General features: G+C 41.1%; 1 protein-coding gene across 2 annotated transcripts in view; it reads left to right on the top strand.

Moving 5' to 3' along the window:
* Nucleotides 1-23,141, top strand: part of LOC134858106 (contactin-1a-like) — a 66,621-nt gene that overhangs the window by 28,560 nt on the left and 14,920 nt on the right. For both annotated transcript variants that reach the window (XM_063873993.1, XM_063874004.1), the window contains exons 2-9: nt 1,280-1,409; nt 3,290-3,328; nt 16,528-16,654; nt 18,622-18,800; nt 19,691-19,786; nt 20,788-20,994; nt 22,536-22,635; nt 22,916-23,097. In XM_063873993.1, the coding sequence (XP_063730063.1) occupies nt 1,355-1,409; nt 3,290-3,328; nt 16,528-16,654; nt 18,622-18,800; nt 19,691-19,786; nt 20,788-20,994; nt 22,536-22,635; nt 22,916-23,097 (985 nt within the window). In that variant the 5' untranslated portion in view covers nt 1,280-1,354. The remainder of the gene's footprint in view (nt 1-1,279; nt 1,410-3,289; nt 3,329-16,527; nt 16,655-18,621; nt 18,801-19,690; nt 19,787-20,787; nt 20,995-22,535; nt 22,636-22,915; nt 23,098-23,141) is intronic.

The following is a 23,141-nucleotide window of genomic DNA, read 5'->3' as shown; positions in this document are numbered from 1 at the left end:
TATCAAAAGACTTGTTAACGATGCTGCAAATGTACACACTTTGTTGTCTGCAAGCTGCTACATAGAATTACTTCTATATTCTCCCTGAAGATTCTCTCTATGACTATGTTTTTTTTGGCTTAAATCAGTTAAAATAAGTAATGAGGTTAGTTGGATACCACTTAATTCAAAATGCTGTCACAATAACTGAAATGCTTTTGTTCAGTCTTAGCATCTTTGCCTCTCTGATGGGTCTCGGTGCTATTTTTGATCAAGTACATTATTCTAAACACGTGATTAATCTCCTCTTATTTTAAATACCAATTATACGAAGTCACTGCATTATTTTCAAATCCCATTTTCCCCTCCACCGTGGAGGAATCGTCCTTCCCCTTGTCTCCTCCAGCGCTCCTGACTCACACAGCTGCTGCTCTTCATGTTGTGTTACTGGGCAAGATGCTGAGAGCTGGTGCAGTGCTGGTGTTTACTGGTGTGGTGTTAACGTCTGGGGGGGCGGGGGGGGGGCGGTGAGTAAGCGGCTAGGTGCCAGCTCTGCTAAACCAGAGCTCGGGGTTTTTTTCTGCCATGACTGTTGAGATGTCAATCATCAGGCATCAACCTATCAAGAAGCTTGTGCCTCGGGGGCTGACAGGAAGCAGAGACACAGTGAAGACGCTGTGCCGCTGTCTGCCAGGGATCACAGGAAGGCAGGGATTGGCTTGTCCGAGATATTTTCAAATTGGACATTTTATAGGCTCTGTTATCCATCAAGTTGGAAAAAGAATTGCATTTATTACAGATAAAAGTAATAGTTAGTTGCGGCTATACACACACTTACTGTTTTAGATGGTGATGGTTCCCATTAACAAGTTAAAACACTTTTCCTGACTCATTCATGCAGGTTCCTGACTTTTTACTCTATTTTTGAGTTTTATATTGTAAGAAAAAGAAGTCCAATAACCAAATCGTGCTTTGTAATTAATACAGTTATTCTTAGTTGAATTGTTTTAAACCCGAGTGTAAAATCATAGTTAATTGCAACTGGTTAAAGAGACTCTTTTTGCAGACTGTTATCATATATATATAAAGAAATCAACTATTCTTTTGTTAGTTTTTTAAAACTCTCTTTATTGATTTTTACATTTTAAATGACAACATAACAACTCTTAAGTAATCTAAATAAAAATCCGGTCAGAAATCAACTATTTCTATTTATTCAAATTCACACTCATTCAGACTCACAGATATGTTTTTCTCTAATTTGACGGCTCTCTCTTTCTATTTCTCTCTTCTCCTTAAGGAAAACCAGGCAGTCCTGCTGATGTTCCCTCAGCTGAGCTTCTAGCTGTAACCCCACCAGGTGGTCCTAAACATCATGCTGCACCTCACCCTGCTCTTCCATCTCCTGGTCCTCCGTCTCTCCACTGCAGGTCAGTAACAGCTAAACTGAGAATGGCTACATTTATATCCATAATGTCTTAACGGAGAGACTGAGTCACTGCCTTGGGATGAAAGCAACGCATCTATTTACACTCAGTCCTTTTTAATTTAAAAATCATGATAAAGCTAATGGATGTTTGTATGACCCAATGAGTCATTTAATTTCTCAGCTTGGAGCTACAATTGAAATAAAACATGTGGGCTCAATGCCTTAGATGATGTTGTTTGTTCAGCAGTATGAGGAGTCTGCTTTCTGAACATTTTCCATACAAACATTTCTGGAAAGCAGCCCTCAAAAAACACTCTACTACTTTAGCTTGATTCTTTTTTTACTCACGTGTCCTTCATCTTTTCAGGTACCCCTTTCAAATCCATTTGTGAAAAGTGTAATTGGTATTATTATTAGTGTTATTAAAAGTATTACAAAAATTATCTATCAAAAAACTGGCCTCTCAGGATAGAAGATGCAACAAAAGAAAAGGTGCTAACTACCAGCTTTAAACAACTAGATATAGTGACGCTGGCAGGGAAGACCATTTCATTCAGATATACTTTTTAGATTAGATTAGATTCAACTTTATTGTCATTGCACAGAGTACAAGTACTAGGATAACGAAATGCAGTAGGTCTCTGCATTTGACCCATCCTAGTGTTAGGAGCAGTGGGCTGCCATTATGTACGGCGCCCGGGGAGCAGTGTAGGGAACGGTGCCTTGCTCAGGGACACCACGGTAACAACTTGGTCTTTCGGGGACTTGAACTGGTGACCTTCCTGTTCCCAGGCCAAGCCCCTATGGACTTTGCCACCACCACCCCTACTGTAGATGCACTTAAGATTTGATACACATGCTAAAGCCAAAAGATTTTACGAAGAAGCTATGAATATCTGAGGGGTCTGGGTATACGACGTGTGCCTCTCAGTTTTGCAGGTTTACTCTCCTCTCTTTGTGATGCTGCTGTGCAGTCAGCCGTTTTGGAAACAAAGCTACATTGTCAGAAAACAGCAGGCCTGAAAATGAGCTAAAAATACAGCCCCCTCTGTGTTCCCACTCCTTGGGCTATACTCACTTGTTTCTGATTTGATTTCACATGAACTGAAAGAAGGGGAAGCTTGGATTGGGTATTATTCAGGTTCCCACCACATCTTTCTCAAACAGACTTTGAGGAGATTTATTTTGTGAGAGCCCACCAAAGCTTTTGGCAGCTACAACTAGAATGTGCAAAATATATGAGCTGAATAGGCAAGAAAACGCACGGTATACAGAGCTCACCAACACAGGGTGGAACTGTACGGCTACTCCATCCAAACCGACAGCAGCCAACCAATGGACTCTGTTGTTAACCTGGGGAGGGAACATTTTTCTGACATTTTTGTTTAGCCCCAACAAGAATAAGGTTTGATGGTTAATGTGACATGCGATGAGGTCAAAACCAGTCTAGCACACACTGAAGTGCAGTGTGTATTTTCTATAGCTCAGCGGGACCATTGTAGGGTTTAAACTAGAATAAAAATACAGGAATATTGTTCAAGTTAAGATGATCATGTTCTCCCTTTTTGTTTTGGACATCGTTGACACTGCACATTTAAACTTACAATCATTCAAGTCCAACCACAAATGCTTTCAGTTTTATGTTTTATTGTGAAGGCCAAAAAGTTTCAATGCAAGGTTTTCAGTCATTCCTCACACCCTCAGCAGTGAAAAGGCCTTCTCCTCTCTGAATAAAGTCTCATGATGTTGTATGATTGGTTCTGATCTTGTTAAATCATATGAGCAGGAACACAGGAAGTAATTTGAGTGGAAACATCAGCAGTCGTATATTTGCAGTGCCATGGTCCAATATGTTGACATGATTTCCTTTAACTCTTACAGATGCATCAACGCATGGGGAGGAACCTGACTTTTATAGAGGTAAGAATTATAATACTCTATAATAATGGTCACTTGTTTCAATTCTTAAAAAAAAAAAAAATCTTCCTGAAGCGTTATAAAATATTCCACCAGTTTCCAATAATAATGAAAATAGATGCTTCTTGGTTTTGGACAGTGTTGCGTTATGAGACATTCAGCATTAACACACACACACACACACACACACACACACACACACACACACACACACACACACACACACACACACACACACACACACACACACACACACACACACACACACACACACACACACACACATACACACACACACACACACACACAATCATTTGGTAGTTATTGCCATTTCTCTCTTATACATGTTTGTACATTGAGCTTGCCAGCACAAACAGTCATACAGAGAAACTCCTCCTCATACTGCATTTAACGTGAGAGAGGGAGAGTCTAATGGGAATGCAACTCTGAGATTCCATCCTACATTCATGCATCCAAAGTGTTCATGTAAGGCACAACAAATAATACAATTGAATTGTAGTGGTGATAAGGTCATATGTTCGAGGCTGACCAAGAGGTGACAGAGCTGTGTTACAAGCAGGGTGCGATTTGACAAAAAAACAGAGGGGGGGATGTTTTTTTTTATTTATTCATAGACAAGAACATTGGACTTTTAACTTGCATAACTAGGGAGAAAAAAACGCTAAAAGTAGACAGGCCCTTTTTTCGGGTCCGTGGATTAGTCCCCATCACAACATGGCAACACTTTTAATAACCCATACATGGATTTCTATTCAACGTCACAAAAACATGCGTACGCACTAACAGGCAGAAAGCACCATAGAACAGCATCAATGCTCTCCATGAAAAGACCCTCCAATTAACTTAAATCAAACACTCAAAATAATTCACTAAATAGCACAACGTGCTGTCAACACTCAGGGACAGGTCTGGAAAACTAGACAAAGTAAACAGTCGGCTCTGGTGACAAATTTGTGGTGGCTTTTTCGTTTTTCCTATCGGGGCATTGTCTGCAGCATTTCGGCCCTCTTCTATCCACAATTCTGCAAATGGGTCCTGTAAAGTAAGATGATATGCTGCTCTGAACGCGTTTCATGTTTGCATCAGCGCTGTTTTTCCTGCGAAGTTCCCGCACAAAAATGTTACAATGTTTTTGTGTTCGATGACGTTCAGAAATATGCACGGTCTGCCAGAAGGCTGCTGAATAGCCTACTCTGATGTAAAGACACTGAAGATCGTTAGATTTCAAGAGTTTAAGTAGGCTAGCAGTTAAGTTGCATTCATCGCTATCAAGGGGGGGAAATCCTTGTCCCCACCGGAGATAAAAATAATTTAGCAGAGGTAGGGATAGGAAAACCAGAGGGGGGGAAATCCTCACCATCCCCCCCTACAAATCGCACCCTGGTTACAAGGGTCACACGGTCGTGTTTTTATGAACATCTATGTGTTCCGATAAAGTATCCTTGAGGATATCGAGCTGCTTATTCAGACCAAGACCATACTAGTTAATACCTGAAATGTAAAAATAAATAAATCAGATACAAGCACTATGGGTATGATTAATCGACGATCGATAATTGATCGTTAAGAATTTCGTCGATCACGTTAACTTTTTATCGATAAAACTACATCGAAGCAGAACTTCGGAACTTTGTGAGGGAGACTTCCTCACCCCTGGATTGCACCCCTACAGACTAGTGGAAAGTGAATGGAATAAGGTTCCCCAGGCTGGCCAGGTTAGCGCGGAGGTACCTGTGCAGCCCGGCAACGTCAGTCCCCTCAGAGCGGGTGTTTTCGGCGGCTGGACTGACGGTCACCAGGCTGCGGTCACGTCTGGCCCCAGAGCATGTTGACATGCTTATCTTTATCAACAAACATCAGTAGACTGGTGCTGAAGTTGTATGTGAGTTACTGGTTATTTTTTATGAGGCTTTGTGAAGTAGCCTAATTAATTGTTAGGTCGCCTAATCTCTCTCACCCTCTTTCTCGACTCGGTGCCTTTTGGATAGTTTTGAGTTACATTTTGACAAAACCAGACGTAAGACCAGACCTAAGTATTATTATGTTTTTGGTTAAGTTATTGATTAACATGATTGTTTTTTGTTTTGTTTTTTATTATTATTCTGGAACAAACGAGGGTCAATTGTGTTTAAGAGCGCCGACTCGTAGCTGCAGGCTCCGCTGCCTTAGAGCAGTGATTCTTAAACTAGGGGTCGCGACCCCAAACGGGGTCGGCAAAAACTTCCGTGGGGTCGCAAAATTATTTGTTACTTCAGTCGGAAATTAGCTGTTATAACACCTGGTGAAACAACGAAAAATAAAATGTCAATACAATGAAAATCTGCCTTTTTCTCATTCCTACACGCTGTTAAGAGGGAGAGAGAGAGAGAAAAAAAAAAGTTGCCCAGCTTTAAATGGCGTTTCGAATCGTTTATTGGTCCTATGATAGAAACAATGTAACAATCTGCGCCCACTGTTCAAACTCAATTTCTTCCCGGTTTTTTTACAATACGTCATAGTTAACTCGCCACGTTACTAGCCACGTTTGTGATACTAGCCACTTTTTTAGCCACTAGCCTAGTTATAACTTTCATCAAAAATGGACAGGTGGCTGCTAAAAAACAATGATTTGAGCTCAGAAGTGCCATCTACCTCCAGTTGTGCACCTACTCCTCCGCGATCCTCAGATGGGACAAGTTTGGCCGGTGGTGAGAATAAAAAAGACCCACCAACGAGGCGTCGCCGATACCTGAAAGAATTTCTTAAATATGGATTCACGTGCCAGGTAAAACATGAGCTCGACCACCCACAGTGTGTTATTTGCGGCGATGTTCTGGCACATGAAAGTTTAAAGCCCACAAAAATGAGACGACATCTCGAAAGCCGACATCCAGATGATGCTCAGAAACCCATGACATTTTTTTTACGAAAAGAAGCTGCGCTGCATGGGCAAAAGACCGTTGTGCATAGCCAAGCTACTGTGCCCACCAAAGCCTTGGCAGCGTCATACAAAGTGGCCCACCTTGTAGCCAAAGCACAAAAGCCACACACAATTGCTGAAAGCCTCATCCTTCCTGCAGCAATTGCGATGACCACAGCAATGCATGGTGAAAAGATCGCAAGTGTGCTTAAACAGATTCCCCTCTCCAATGATACCATGTCCAAACGCATTAACGACATCGCTAATGATATGAAATGCCAGCTCATCGAGAGAGTGAAAAACAGCCGGTTTTCTTTGCAGTTAGACGAGTCTACTGACTTGACTAATGTAGCCCATTTAATGGTTTTCATTCGCTACAGTCATGACGGGAAACTGCATGAGGACATGCTGTGCTGCTCTCCGATGGAAGGAAGATGTACTGGTGGAGACATTTTTAACTGTCTTAATGGTTGGATGGAGGAGACAGGCCTGGATTGGGATAAATGCATAAGCATATGCACTGACGGTGCCGGGGCTATGATGGGAAAACACAAAGGGCTGAAAGCCAAGGTCCTTAGCGTTGCACCACATGTCAAGTTCACACACTGCATTATCCATAGGGAGGCCCTGGCATCCAAGACACTTGAACCCGAGCTTAACAATGTTCTTCAAACAGCAATCCAAATAGTGAATTCGATCAAATCGCGCCCTTTAAATTCACGACTCTTCGCCCTTCTCTGCCAGGAAATGGGGTCTGCACATGAATCCCTTCTTTTTCATTCAGAGGTAAGGTGGCTTTCACGGGGCAAAGTTCTTACACGCCTGTTCGAGTTGCGAAGCGAGGTGCGCACCTTCCTCTCAGACGTGCATTCCCCTCTTGCAGACCATCTCACTGACTCGAGATGGTTATCACGTCTTGCATACCTGGCGTGCATATTTGACAAATTAAATAGTCTCAACCTGTCACTACAAGGCCCCAGCACAAACATCCTGACCCTCTCAGACAAAGTGAATGCTTTCACAAAAAAATTGCAGCGTTGGGCAGCCCGTGCAGAGAGTGGGGACTTTGAAATGTTCTCGGAGCTGCACGACTTTTTGGAGAGTGACATGAATGCCAATTCATTGAAAGAGTCAATAACCTGTCATCTTCGTAGTCTCCTCGACAAATTCAATAAGTATTTCCTCACGGAGAATGTAGAGCCTTTTGACTGGGTACGACAACCATTCACCAACTGCTCCTCAAACAACCTGCCATCTGAGCTCGAGGATGCGCTGATTGAGCTGTCCAGCGACCGCACATTGCAGGCGTCGTTTGCCTCAAAAACTCTAGATGAATTCTGGCTGTCAGTTGTGCAGGAATACCCCGGGTTGTCCAAGGCTGCCATGGACATCCTCACGCCGTTTGGATCAACCTATCTGTGCGAAAAGACATTTTCGTCCCTGGCCTACATAAAGAACAAATACAGATGTCGTCTCAACAGCATGGAGGAGAATCTTCGTGTTGCTGTGAGCAGCATCGATCCCCGAATTGACCTGCTATGCTCGCGGAAGCAGGCCCATCCTTCTCATTGACATGGCGTCCGTATAAGAGGAAGTGAGATCGTTCCAATCATACACACTCTCTGTTGACTCTTGACTCCCGTTTGATTTGGACATTTGTTTCATTGCTTTGTTTGTTCCAGTTCTTGTTTGCGTTAATAAATTGTTGCCGCCCAGGCCTTTTCTTACACATTGCCTATTTGTTTTTGCTTGATTGACAGTCGTTACCATGGGTTTGCAATGCATAACGTTGTCCTGGCAACGCGATTTACAGCCCGCCCCCAAACAACCAAACTGCAGATGGCATTGCTGTTTCTTTCAAAATGTATGACTATCACTCAAATCATTGGAGACGCAAACTCGTAAATTAATTCACACAAAATCGTTCCTTTTCCATAAAATAATCGTCATACATTGTTAATTTGTTTGGATTGGAACAAAAAATCGGTTGCTACGGAAACGTGACGTCACACTTACACACTTTTGGGAAAGTGGGGTCACCAAACCTCTCCAGTTTTTTTTGTGGGGTCGTCAGACAAAAAGTTTAAGAACCACTGCCTTAGAGCACCGCAGCGCATATCTTCAAATTTAACCATTGAACGTCCAGTTTAACTGCCACAAGAGTTGTTGTTCTTGTAATAAAGATCTCATAGAGGAAAACACGCTGTATTTTGGTATTTTCATTGCATTTTTAATATATAAAAAGTTAAATAATGAATTTGAATTAAAACAATATTAATGATTAATCGAAAATATATCGTTAATTCTACCGACGATCGATTAAGAAAATGTAATCGAATGCCCAGCCCTAACTAGCACGCTGCACCTGTTGACTGTCAGGCTGGTGAGGCTCTGACCTTGCTCTTCAGAATAGGAATCAGGCTTTTATTCATCGAGTCGGCACAGCAATGTGTTTGAAAGCCCTGCTACGTGTGTTCGCTTATTGCTTTATACTCTCAAAACAACTCTTGCACAAGAGACGGGCATGGTGTGTGTGAATGACATTCGATCCTGAAGAAAAACACTCAGCATTGACATTTACTTAGTCGTTTGTTCGTAGAGGCCATAAGATGGTTTTGATTTGAATAAAAGGACAAATACCATGCACCCACTGTTCAAAAGCAGATGCTTGCGTGTAGCACAATGTCCTGTTTTTGTTCACTGTTTAATCTGCTGCACATCCAAACCACATGTGAAGCCTTGTTTTGCTCAATAAAACCCTCCCCTAACCCGTTGGAAAAATAGAAAAGCACTACAGCTACAGAAGTAATAAGCGAGATATTGCGCCTTCAGAATATTCAGCTCCTCTTTAACAAACACACTGTTCCGTCCTCGATATGCCTAACCGTAATATCCTGAAGGCCAGCTAAACTTTTTCCCAACACCAAGACTCTGAGGGTTGATTCTTCGTTCCACAGGTTTATTGACGTTACAGAGAAAAGGTGAAACTGCAACAAACAAGGACAAATTAGCACCGCGCCTATTTACCTTCACATGAATAAAGGCTAATTTGCATTAATACTGTTGCATTTCGTTGGTACTTATTTTAACTAACATAAACATACTTATAGTAAACAACATGTTAACATTCTGGTTATTGTACCGTCTTTCACCGTCGTGCACACACGCAAGACGTAGCATTCACAAACCGTAGTACATTGAGACCATACTCTACAAAACCCAACATTATCGCCCAAATAATTATAAAACTCTACAGACAATCTCAAGAAAGAAGTATAAATACCAACGATGCTATGCCAGGCACAAGCTGTCGACAGATTATTGTGGAATGCAAAGGATTTAACTTGAATAAATCGCTGAAATGCGCTGGCCGTGAATGAGCGTTTACTCCCGAACTACGGGACTTGTGATAGGACATTTAGAACCATGTGATCTTAATGTGAACACGACCTAAATAGAAACCCATAGGGAAAGGTATATTCCTTGAATACATTATATTTCTGTAATGCTAATAAGAAATAAGAACATATATACATTTTTTTATGAGATTAAACTTAATGTTTTTAAGACATTTTCATACTCCTAACAAAACACACACTATTCAACCTTTTGTCATGTTTTCCTCTCACTTACTATTAAATGAAAAATAAGTAAAAGAAGTATGTCAGATCCAAATGGGCTTTGGGTGCAGTTTTGCCCATCCTCTGCCCGCTGCGGCCCCTGAGGCAGAAACACTGCTATCTGCCTGTCTGCATGGTTAGGCGACAGGAAGTGACAGATGGCTGCCTTTCTGAGGGTCCACAATAGACCAGGACTAATGAAATCCTGTCTAGAGGTCACAGTTCTTGGAAATGTTGCTATTTCTGGATTTCTCCTACTTACAGATGAACATTAATCCTAATGGAGATGGTTGAAGTTCAAGACATTGCTCTGCTCAGATGAATCCAGGATGATCATTAGAGCTGGACGCTGTTAGAGCTGCCATTGTGGGCTTATATTGGTATGATGGATGAAGCAGAAAATGGATAATAGATGGCGGTGTGAGTCATTCAAGCACCCAATCATGCTGTAGATATGCAATGTTCTATATTTAGTTTCAAATATATCATTTTAATATTAATTTCATAATATTCTTTAAGATTATGTACCAATTTAGATATTTAAACTCCAAATCAACGTTTTTCAGATGTAAAGTAACTAGGGGGAAAATGGAGGAGGCTTTTTGAAGAGATCTTCTTTTTGTTCTATTGCAAAATGGTTATTTGAGAAGATAGATTTGCATTCATGCTTCTATTAATGCAATGTATGGTAAATATGCCACAGCTACAGCCAGCTACCCATTAGCTTGGCATCAAGACCGGTGAACAGGATAATAGCTAGCCTGTTCTACACTACAGAACGATAAGAACCACGTTATATCATGTTTGTTCTATCTGTTTGGAAACCAAAGTGTGTAAAGGACAAGTTGAGGTGTTACAGTGGGATATGCACCAATTGCTGCGAGGTTGCTGGGCAACCACCAGAGACTGCAGGAAGTCACTGTTCCCAGCCAAGAAAAGGTCCGGAAATAGTCCATATCGATCTTTTTATCCAACACCCTGCGAGAAAGTAAATGACTTTTTCCTCGAAATGTTTTTATGTTGGGCCGAAAGGAGCTAAATTAACATTTAAGCCTCCTGGCCCAAGTGATGTTTTCAAAGGTGCTTTCAAAAATATGAATATATAAATCTTTCCATTTCTGTGTTGATCTTTATTGTTAAAATAATATAGTGAGAATGGCTTCAATGTCAGTGATTACCCCTGTATTTCATACAATTTGTGTTGTACTGGGTGTTATTCTGTGGGAGAAAAATAAAGTAGAGGCTGTCTGCAAGGGGTGAGGTGGCAAAAAGGAAGGCTTGTTGATTTGTGTTTTGGGAAAAGATTGTGATGCAGGTTGAATTTTTGATGGATTCAGTAAGAAAAGGACTCATTTCTGGTAGTCTCTCTTTCTGTTTTTCTTTCATCCATTTACCCTCTCTTCTTCTCCATGGAGCATCGACCGTACATGACTTTTAAAATCTGTGTTCCTGTACGGAGAGTCACCTCCTGCACACGTTGACATTATCTCCACTCGTCTGTAGAAATAACACAGCGTGATGCAAACTGTGCAACGTGCTTTTGATGCTGCACACGTCAGTCGGATACACATTTTTAAGGTCGCAATAAATGTGAGAAAATGCTGCTCAGGCTTTATAACTTTGAACACTTTGTCATTCTTGGACAAAGATGAAGGTGTAGCCATACGAGGAGGCAGAGTCGACGCCACACTCCTCGAAGGTCAGAGCATTGTGGAGGCGGACATCCAGCTGGGACACACACGCAGACTCCATCGCTTCTAACAAGTGAACTGCTTATCATTCAGCCCGTATCTATGTTAATGCCCATCTGATCGTTCAGTGGCAAACATCCCCTGCAGGCTCGAAAGATGGCTGTAAAAAAGTTTTCCACAAAAGTGTCAAATGTCAGAAGGGACTCCTCGAATCACCTCTCAGTTTTTTCCCCCCGCCATATGGTCGGTACTTTTCACTCATGAGTACACCACTCCTCAATTTTGAAGCATGACATTGGAGAGCATGTGGGTGTTTTAGTTTGACTTCCTACCCTGGAACAGGAAATCAACACACACATTTTCAGTACTTTTTGCTGAATTGTTTAACATTCCTGGTTTGTTTGTTTTTTATGTGAGGATTTAACTTCTTGAAGTACATGATAATAAACTGAATATACACTATATAGACCAAAGTATTGGGACAGTCCTCTCAATCATTGCATTTAGGTGTTTAATTCAGTCCCATTGCCACAGGGGTATACAATCAAGCACCTAGCCATGCAGTCTGCCTTTACAACATTTATAGAAAGCCTTCCCAGAAGAGGGGAAGCTGTTATGGCTGCAAATGGGGGCCCAACTTCATATTAATGCCTAAGAATTTGGAATGGGATGTCATACAAGCTCCTGTAGGTGTAATGTGTAGGTGGTCCAATACTTTTGTCTATATAGTGTATTTGGGTTCTGACAAAACAAGATGTTTGAAGATGTCACCTTTTTTTTGGAAGGTTTAGCAGGCATTTTTCCCTTTATAGAAAAAACAAAGCAAATTGGCCAATAGATTTATCCATCATATAAATAATTGCTAGCTGCAGCTCAATTGTAAATATAAATAGGCTGAACATCTGACGGACAGCCATGGTCTATGAATTACCATTTTGAAACATCAGTGACTGTATTGGGATTTATTTTACAATCATTAGTGTTGTGACTTTGGAAAACATCTGTATTCAAAGTCACCCTCTCAAATGTCCTGTTTAAATGGCTCTGCTCCGTAGCAGCCATCAGGTTGGAGAGTAATTTGTTTGACAGCGCTTGTGATTGCACAGCTGGCTCCACACCGAGCACTCAACTGACTGACACCCGCTGCATGTCGGCATGGAAATACGATTTGGGCTGCCAGTGAAGCAGAGTAATTATTTATTCAACATATAACATTTTAAAAAGTAGATTTCTACCCTAGGGAGAAATTAGTCAGACACCACGCCTCATTATGTGATTCAAGGGCCTGTGGGTAATTATTGCCACGGCGTGCTTTGGGTGCCTGCAGGAAACAATATGTTATCTGTCCCACTTGGACACTCTTGGTCATGCAAACAAACCATGCAGCAGATGTAAGAGAAACACACAGCTGTAAGTAAAGTTAAGTTCATCAGGGGAAGAAGTCCTTCTGGGATTTGGCTTGATTATGTGACTACTAAAATACTTAATAAGAACACATTATATTGCAATAAGGGAAAACACATGAAACAGCTGGAAATATTGACAAAAGAGGAAATAATTCAACAAATAGGACAGATTGCAGTTCTTGGATTAGATGTATTTAAATCAAAATTCATTTGCATGTACTGTTAAATTATACCTTAAAAGCTTAATGGAAAATTGATTTCGAATTAGATTGGATTTGATCCCAATTTTGGACATGTACAACAAGCATTGCATGTCATTTGAAAGTCAAATAAAGTAGAAAATAAACATTAAATATATACAACTCAAAATTACAGAACACAAACAACTAAATAAATATTGACAAACTGATGCTTGGGAAATGAACAGACTTTACAGTATTTCAACACGTACATGTCTTCTGTGTTTTATAATGGGATCCATTCAGAGGAAAATCTCTCCCAGGCTCTGACTTTTACTTGTGGTTTTGTGAATGTCTTTCCCTCTTTGTAAGGATGTGGTCTTCCGTGAGAGTACGTTCGGTTTTTGTCTTTAAGTATGTGTTTGTTTTCTATGTGCGTGGCTGTGCGAAAATAATTCCTTGCTTGTTAAACAGGGCGATTCAGGGCATCCAAAGTCTGCGTATTTATATTATAGACAGTGAAAGTGTTTCATGCAGGGGGAAACAGAGAACCCAAGAGACATTTGGATATAAAGAGACGGAAAAAAGAGGGATTGAAATAGGCATGTAGCTTTGGAGAGTTGGAAAGAGATTCTCTGTTTTGGACAAAACATAGAGGGAGAATTCACCAGGCGCTGAGAGTGGGAGGCTTTGAGAGATGGATAAATACTGATCATTTGAGAAGAACAAAACTCTGAATTTACAGCCATTCAAGTCTCTTTCAAACTCTACTACTTTGAGCTCTCAATGCTAATATGCTGACACACTTTTAGCAACATTTAGCAGGTATAATGGTGTCTTTTTCATGTTATCAGGATTGAATGTGCTCTTAACACAAAGTATTCTGAAGGCTAATAGGAATCTTTATTTGGCCATTATCCATATTTACCTTATAATGGTACTAAATGGAATGTGCACCAAAGTAATTGCAAATAAATGGGAGGCTGTAGTTTAGGAGGTAGAGCAGATCATCAAACAATTGAAAGTAAGTTGATTTCTGAAATCCGCTTGTCAAATGTTCCTCTTAAACTGAACCCATATTGCTCCGTCATATCCATCAGTGTGTGAGTGTGTGTGAATGATCCTGTTGAAGCTCTGCCATTAGTGTATGCACGTGTTCATGAGTAAATCCTAGCATGTAGTGTTTAAGTGCTTAAAGTGGTCGTAAGACTGAAAAGGTGATTATATAAATGCCAGTCCATTTACCACTTACCATTCATCCTGAGGGGCACATAAATGTCCGTAGTAATTTTCGGAAAAACTATTTAACTTTCACTTCTGAAAACAAGGAAATTAGTGTTCATCTTAGGCATCTTCATGACTGTAAAGAAAGTTAATGTAACATGTGAAAGTTGTGGAGACATTTCACAAACAAATCTGAAACCGCAGCTGTGGGGGCTCATGAATATCGAAACAGAATCATTGTAATCCATCCAATAATGTTTAAATATTTCAGTCTTGCCTGAAGTGGTGGTCTGACCGACTGACTTCCCCATCCTTGGAGCCGTGTTGCTAGCACATAGCATGGTTAACTAGAGAGTTAAGTATTTGTGAAAGGAATTCCAGGAAAAGTCAATCAAGAACCTGATGGTGGGATATAGTTCAGAGAGAGGAAGTGAGGACACGGGAAAGCCAGAGAGTTGGATGTGAAAGTGTAAGGAGGCAGAGAGAGGCCTGTGTGTGTCTCCAGGCAGCGGGCCTTCTGTGGCCTGCTTCAACCCTCCCCTTCACCATCTGTCACAACCAGCATTGCAGGGAGAGGATAGGCACGGCACCAGCGCTCATTCCTCTGTGTTTCACTCCAACCGCTATTCCAGCACTGCACCAGTGCCTCATTGGCTCCCGTCCTCCAGCCCATTCCACATTTATATTTCATATTTACATGTAAAGCGTTTATCTGACACTCGCGCAGAGCAATTTAAGTGCAACACTGGAATAGGGTCACTCTATTCCCTCAACTCTACTCATCTCTGCTTCTTCCAATTCCATTTTTTTCTTCCTCTCTTGTTCCAAGAACACAGTTTCCCAGTGCCACAATGCTCCCACATGTTTAATTCTCTCTCAGCCAGCAGTTATTCAGAATTGGGATTTGCGTCAGGCACTCACACACACACGGTTGGCTGCTGGAGTGTGTGAGTGGGAGTGGATCCTGTCTCCTAACATCTTAATTGCTCCCTCTTGGTTGGCCATCCTGGTGCGGTGAGGGTGCAGCTAACTTTACAAGTCTGTCTCCATACTGGTTCGGATTATAAGATTTTAATTCCTTTTGCTTCGCTGATGCATTTTCCACTGCTGGAATTTTTAACGATTACTGCTTTATTTTCTTTTGATTCTACACACTCATAGTTTCCTGTTTTTTGTGGGAGTAAATAGAAGTGAAAATGCATCTTTTGTTCGGGTTTCTAAAGGTTGCTCTCTGCCAGTCAATATGACATTTAGCAGAGGTAGTGAAAGGCCCGATGCAGGCCTGGATAGAAAGCTGGAATAGAAGTGGGATATTACTGTCTGAAAGAGCGAGCTTCTCCCCATTGAGGTGTCAGCTGCGCTCTCTCAGAACTCCGAGACGCAGGGGAATAACAACACACACACGCACGTCCATACACGCCTCACATTTGTAATTCCGCAGTCACCTACACACACTCTTGATCTGAGAGAATAATCAGCATTTGGAAACATTTCACCTCATTGCTTATTCATAGCCCAGCATTGTGTTTATGTCTTATTCATGCCTCTGCTCCCGATGTCTGTCTGTTCTAATGAGTAATTGGGGCTAATTGTGCGTGTGTGTTGATGGTGTAAAAGGCAGATTGAACCAAGAAAGGCATTTTCATCAAGGAGACTTTTTTTCTCCCAGGATTCATCTGTGCATCTGCTTCACGGCACTGAGGATGACGGTATGAAAGGCGTTTGGATTAGTCAAGATAGCATTCTCAGTTCCAGAATTCGTATTGGCTTGTAACAATATCATATCCACTGGCAGACAATGAGTGTGTCACTCTTGTTTGGCACCTGAGTGAGCACGTCACTGTCATGATTAGTTTGATGTTGAATAAAACTCAGCGGCATAAATCACAGATTGGATTAGTTACAGCTACAGCCAGGATGTCTCTGAAACCAGCCTCTGAACAGTAAGCATGTGTGTGAAAACCAAACCAGGATAAAATATCAGAAGTCCTCACAGGGGCAATCTCTAGTCCATGTGTATTTCTTTTCTTCCATTTGAACCCTGCGGGCTTGTGTTTGCTGGAGCTGCCCCAGAACTGCCAGACAGACACTTTGATATCTCAGTTTTTTTTATAAATTCCCGCTTGTTGTTTACCCTGGTTTTGTTTGTTTGCTGTCACCAGATGAAGCCACAGGTTACGGGCCAGTGTTTGAGGAGCAGCCGGTGGAAACCATCTACCCGGAGGAGTCGCCCGAGGCAAAAATCACCATGAGCTGCCGGGCCCGGGCCAATCCACCTGCCACATACAAGTAACATATGTTCTCCATAAACCCGGTCTCATTACTGCCCGCTGTGCTTTCTGTGGGCCTCCCATCGCTTGCCATCTCTCAGGCAGACTGTTTTATGATCTGCCTTTTTAAATGGCAAGGTCACTAGGATGCTGATCTTGACCGCACCACCAAGGTCCATCATGTGTGTGTGTGAGCATCCCGCAGTGTTTATGACCCACGTAATAGTGTTGCTGTCAAACAATCTGCTCCAATAATTTTTTCTGCAGCAAGCGTTTCCCTTCTTCTTACTAACCAAAATGTAATGTAACAAAAAATATCACACGCCGGGACAAATGAACAACAAATATGATGTTGTTCCAAACAGCACTGCCATCGTGTTTCATTTCGCGGCTCAAAATGTAAATTGTTTCGCATGATCTTTTTCAATTTAGATGTAAATGTATGTAAATGATATTGCTTGGCATCCTCCAAATCGGTTTCACTGTCAGAGAGCCCAGAATTACACGTCAGAAGGGGAGGAATAAGCTTTGACCACAGCGGGCATTGAGAGAGTTCATCTATAGTACAGTCCGTGACGCTTTTCAAAAGTATTTCATATTTGTAAATAACTCTAGGTATACGTTTAGCACAAGACAGAGCTACTCTAATGCAGACTGTCACATATTGCCACACCATAAGGGGCCAAATAGGAATAATGGACATGCATTTTTAAATGGCTCCTCAGCCAATTCCAAAAGTATAATGGAATATGACCCACGCATGCAACTTGTGCGTGTCTTATATTGTACTTCTTAAATATATTTGTAAAGATATATAACATAGTATTACTGATGTGTTAGAAAGGCCAGTTTTCAAATAAACTCAGTTAATTTAAGTTGAAAACATTTTCTAACAAATCATAATTAAAAATGTAGATTGATTTAAAAAAAAAAAAAACAATAACTTATTTTCACATGCTGAAATGCTTGAAATGTACCCTTCCTATTTGACCCTCCAATCTCAGCCTTCTGTTTTAAAGTTCTCCTATTATGGCCTATGTTATAGGTCTCAAATATATTAAAAAAAAACATTTCTCTGACGTGTTTTGCTCAAAATACCAAACAGATCTTGCATTTTAGCATGTCCGCTATCCCTCTGTTTCAACCTGGTTTTCGAAAGTGCTGATTCTGTGACTTTCTCTTTCATGCAAATGAGCTGAAGCTGGCCACGCCCCTTTGCAGCGTCATGATCTCTCTATCTGAAGAGAGAAGTTTCTAATGGAGAAACTCAGCTAAACGCTGCCGCGATTTAACGCGATATTATGTTCCAAACCAAATCAAGCATTATTTCTGAAACACTTCTCAGTGTTTACCACTAGAACAGTGACATTATGTATTATATACACAACAACTCAGTCCCTCCTGCAGACATCACAGACACACAGAGGTGCTGCGGAGGGGATTCAGCTCGCAACTGGGAATGATAGGTTGGGACGTGTCACGTGGGTGGGACGTTGCCAGGAGTTCAATGTAAAGCCAGCCCACATTTCCGTTATGACGTCATAACCGAAGCAAATCTGGATCAGCTCGTTTGTACTCCCGTTTTTAGAGATGTGGGTAAGGAGGAAAAGAGAGAGGGTTGTATTTTCTGACACTTTGTGAGTCTCCTTACACATCGGGGACACATATTGATGTATAAAAGACATCACAAAGTGCATTTTGCATAATAGAGGACCTTTAAGGAATGAGCTGCAAATACTTTGTGCAACAAAATAAAACTGTGATGTGAAGCACTTTCAAATATCATGAATAATTGACCTATATTTAATTTAGTTTGCTAACTTATGTCTTAACTTGATGCTATATACCTAACCTCTAGTGACGGGCCCAGCCCTTTGTCTGTATGTAGCCCTCCGTGAAAAACGTTTGGACACCCCTGCACTATATTCCACTTAACACAGTTTCCACAACGCTTTGCTGTATTGACACCGATTGTTTCCGCTGCAGGTGGATGCTGGACGGCAGGGAAATTGACTTGAAAGCACAAAGCAGTCACTACAGACTATCAGGAGGCAACCTGGTCATCAGCAATCCCATAAAGACCGAACATGTAGGAGAGTACTTCTGTTCGGCTAGTAACCTGCACGGCACCATCATCAGCCGAAAAGCCTCAGTCCAGTTCGGATGTAAGTAGCAGAGATCCAAACTCCCCTACAAGCTGCAACGATGTACAGCACCATGCAGACTTAGCAGAGCGCTGCCCTGGAGCTGTACTTTCATGCATATTAAGAGCGCTCAAATTGCAAGGGCAGCTGGGACCAATGATAAGTGCTGTAGAGAGAGCCGTTTGTGATTGGTCTAACGTCATGATTCTTCATGATTCCACCGTTCCAATGTACTTTATTCTACCATCAACTACAGCTCAATTCTTAAGCAGTTGCTGAACTTTATGTAACCCCTTAACCTTTAGTTTCGGTTGTATACATATTACCTTTAGAGATACATGAACAGAGGTGGGAGAAGTACTCAGATCATTTATCTAAGTAAAAGTAGAAGTACCAGAGTTTAGAAATACTCTGTGACAAGTAATTGTCCTGCATTCAAAATGTTATGTAAGTAAAAAAGTATTAGCATCAAATTATACTTAAAGTACCAACAGTAAAAGTACTGATTATGCAAATTGCCAAATTATGCCATTTCAGAATAATGTATTATATGTTTGAATTATAAATATTGATTCATTCAGCTAGTTTTTTATGCTGCAGGTATCTTTTAAAAATGTACTCTTACTATAAGTGTAACTAAAGTCTTATTTAAGTGTTTTTATATTTCACATTATTAATCCAAATGTGCAAAGTAACTAAGATATTAAATAAATGTTGTGCAGTGGAAGTACATGATTGCCCACTGAATTGTAGTGGAGTAGAAGTTCAAAGTAGCATAAATGGAAATACTCAGGTAAAGTACAAGTATTTCAAAGTTGTACTTAAGTACTTGAGTAAATGTACTTTACACCTCTGTAGATTCTCAGTGGCTCTGGCAGAAACCTCCTCTCAGTTGATTTTTGTCTCCTCAGACCTCGATCTGTTCTCGTCGGAGGAGAGGGAGTCTGTGTACGTCAAGGAGGGACAGGGGGCCGTGCTGCTCTGCGCCCCCCCACCACATTATCCAGGTAGAGCATGTGAAGGCTGAGTGTGCGGAGTGTTCAGCCTCCATCATTATGTGGCATCTGATTGATTGGAGTGGGCGTATGGAACAGAGGAGCAGTATTCATAGCTGCTCCCTGCTTTGATTTCTGGTTCCTTCTGTGTGGATTTATAATGGGCCGTGCTTGATTATGTGGGCTCCTTTTTTCCCACTGCTGCATTCCAGCCAGGAGTCACAGTTCCAGGAGGATTGTACATTTACCATATATTGAAATGAAAATCACTGAAGTCGTACTTTACTGTGCGCTCTTTTATGTATCCACATGGGGGATTTCCTGGCTCTGAGGAACTGATTGACAATGAACCAAAGATATTTTGTCCCCTATCAGCTTGGGATTGAATTGCCCTTCCTAATGTCCTCTGAGGTACAGAAATAATGACATCACTGCCTCATTATGAGTTATAAGCTTTTGTCTCAGATAGCATCCCCATGCTGGGTTTACTGCTCCCTAACGCATCGAAAAGGGAAAGAATCCAAATGTTTTCATCACTCCCATCTCCAGATTAAGCTAATATCATTACAAGGGTTCTTATTTGTTTTCCTTCCTTCTTCTTGTCTGTATGTGGCCTCATTTTCTTAATAGTTTTTATAGCATTGCCATTACTTAGCCCTCAACCCAAGAAACTGCACACATATTTTCCATATTAATGCTTATGCAAATCATAAACACAACAGTCTGAAAGCATCGTTAATTCTCTCTCCACAGCATCAGCATTACCTCCACAAGACAATGTTCTCTTTTCTATTATGGCTCTCGGCTAAAAGATTTAAAAGATTTCATCTGAAAGGTCAATAGATGCTTGAATAATAAAGTCCCCTCAGCAAGAATAGCGCTATTTTTATTTAGCATGTATTCATATTATCCAAAGTGAGCCAGTTTTATATCCAATCCCCACAGCTCTTTCTAAAGCATGTGTGTGTCTGGAGTCTTGAGTGACGGGTGCCTCTTTGTCTCTTTCTGTGCAGCCGAGCTGTCGTTCCGATGGATCCTCAATGAATTCCCCACCTTCATCCCGCTGGACAAGAGGCGTTTTGTCTCCCAGATAACGGGTAACCTCTATATCTCCAAGGTGGACTCCTCCGACAGCGGCAACTACTCCTGCATCGCATCCAGCCCGTCCATTTCCAAAAGCGTCTTTTCCAACTACATCCCCCTCGTACCTCTGGCTGAACGTTAGTACCTCACTTCCTACAGTTTTTCCTATTGCTTGTCTTTGATTTTTAATTACATTAAAGCTGCTTGTTTTATTATATCAGATATAAAACCATTGACTACATCTGCGTTTTATTGTCCTGTACCAGATTGATCTCAGTGTGATACTCAGGCCATTATTACATTTGCAATGCAATACACTGAATGCCTCTCATTTCAGTAATGCAATCCAATACCTGTTTGATGTATAAAATAAACCTTAGCTCAATACAATCACGAAATAAAACAGAAAATTAAAACATGTGTCTCTATAATAGCCAGGAATGCACATTAAGGAAATGATATACTCTTTTATAGCAGAATAATGTGTGTATATACTGTAACTCTTTCCTAAAGAGATGAGTTTCCAAGTAAGCTCAGATATAAGACTCTGTCTGGCTGCAGCAAAGCACTGAATTGATTTTTCTCCCTCGGCCCTGCTGAAGCACCATGTTTAATCACAAAAGGGCTTGTTTAAATGTGATAAGGTCACGCCACTGTTGTTGTCTTTAAATCAGATGTATTGGAACTGATTAGCTCAGAAGAAAACCTGCTTTGAGACCGAGGCAACATGTTATAAAACATTTACTGGAACGAGACGACCCTTTGAATGTCTTTCCTTCTTTAGCTTCCAGGAATCCATGAGTATTCCCACCTTTGATATTGACTTTCATGATCTTATACTTGTGGCAGATGTGTTTTTAAAAGTGCTATCAGAGAACACAAACTGCAATCTTTGTCCCACAGAAAAAAGGTCAGGATTAGGGCAGAAGCCTTCTGGGTATGACGTCAGACAGTATTTAACTTTTTGTGTTTGGCAGGGGAGTGCATAACTGTCTTTCATTGGTGCTTTTTGAAATGCTGTGTGTACCGACACTTGGAAACACTGATTGTACTTGTCATGATAGATAATCCTCTGTATCATCTAGATTTTTACATTGAGTGGATTAACAGGTGTACTAGTATCACAGTTGTTACAGTTTTTATGCAGTTTATTGGCTTTAGGAACTGGGATAATACCTGTTGGATAAAGTAGTGAGGTACGTTAGTGGTTTGCTGTAAAAAAAAAGTGAAAGTATGAAATCAGAAATGTAAAGGGTACATTTCATTCTCGTCTACATCAATGACAAAAAATGCTCTTTTCCTCATGTCAAGATATCAAAAACTCAGGTAAATCCACACAATGTACTCCACAATCTAGACACACACACACCATAGACAAAATCACATTAAAAGTTTCCTTAAAAAGTGAATCCTCTGACAGAGAAAGCCAGATAAACTGTGCCTATACAACTTGCGGGGATTATACAATCTCAAAAACAGGCCTTAAATAACCCTCTTATGTAAGGCTCTTTGAATGTGTGTCCTTCAGTAGGAGTAACACAGTGATTAAACAGAGGTATCTTTTGTTTATTTGACCCAGTTACTGTAGGCAATGACCAAAGGGGATTTGAAAGAACATCTTTGATGGTCACAATGAGCACCTGAGTCATGATTCTGGTCTGCTGCCTTTTCCTCTCAGGTCCCATCAGGAAATACCCAGCTGACCTCAAAGTCAAGTTCCCAGACACCACTGCTTTGGTGGGGCAGAATATCACCTTGGAGTGCTTCGCTTTGGGGAAGTAAGTTTGAGAGAGCATTGGTTACCTTTGTTTGAAATGTGCATCCATCAGTGAGTCTTGTCTTATAATATTCAAGTGTCATAAAATGGATCTAAAATACATAAAGAGGAAGTTTTACAGGTTTCTTTCTGCTTTGTCAGTACGAAATAATGGGGAATATTTATTTAAAGTGATAACATTTTATGAAATAACTAACTGAAATGATGCCAATCCCTCAAATAACTATTTTAGTTCACCCTTGATGCAAAGTCAATTATTTCTCTCTCTCTACCCTTCCCAGCCCCGTCCCTGAGATCCGCTGGAAGAAGTTGAACGGAGTGCTACCACCCAATCACGAGGTGCGGATGGCGGGGGCTCACCTGCACCTGTACAACGTGCAGTTTGAAGACGGAGGCAGCTATCAGTGTGAGGCGGTGAACTCGAGAGGGAAGGACTACCACGCTGCACGTCTGTCTGTAGAAGGTGAGATATGTGTTGTACGTCACGTCAGCCTTCTTGACAGGGAG

This window comes from Eleginops maclovinus, chromosome 2 (assembly GCF_036324505.1).
Source record: "Eleginops maclovinus isolate JMC-PN-2008 ecotype Puerto Natales chromosome 2, JC_Emac_rtc_rv5, whole genome shotgun sequence".
Classification (NCBI taxonomy): Eukaryota; Metazoa; Chordata; class Actinopteri; order Perciformes; family Eleginopidae; genus Eleginops; species Eleginops maclovinus.
Note: the sequence above shows the minus strand (reverse complement) of the source record. Positions and strands in the feature narration are given on the sequence as shown.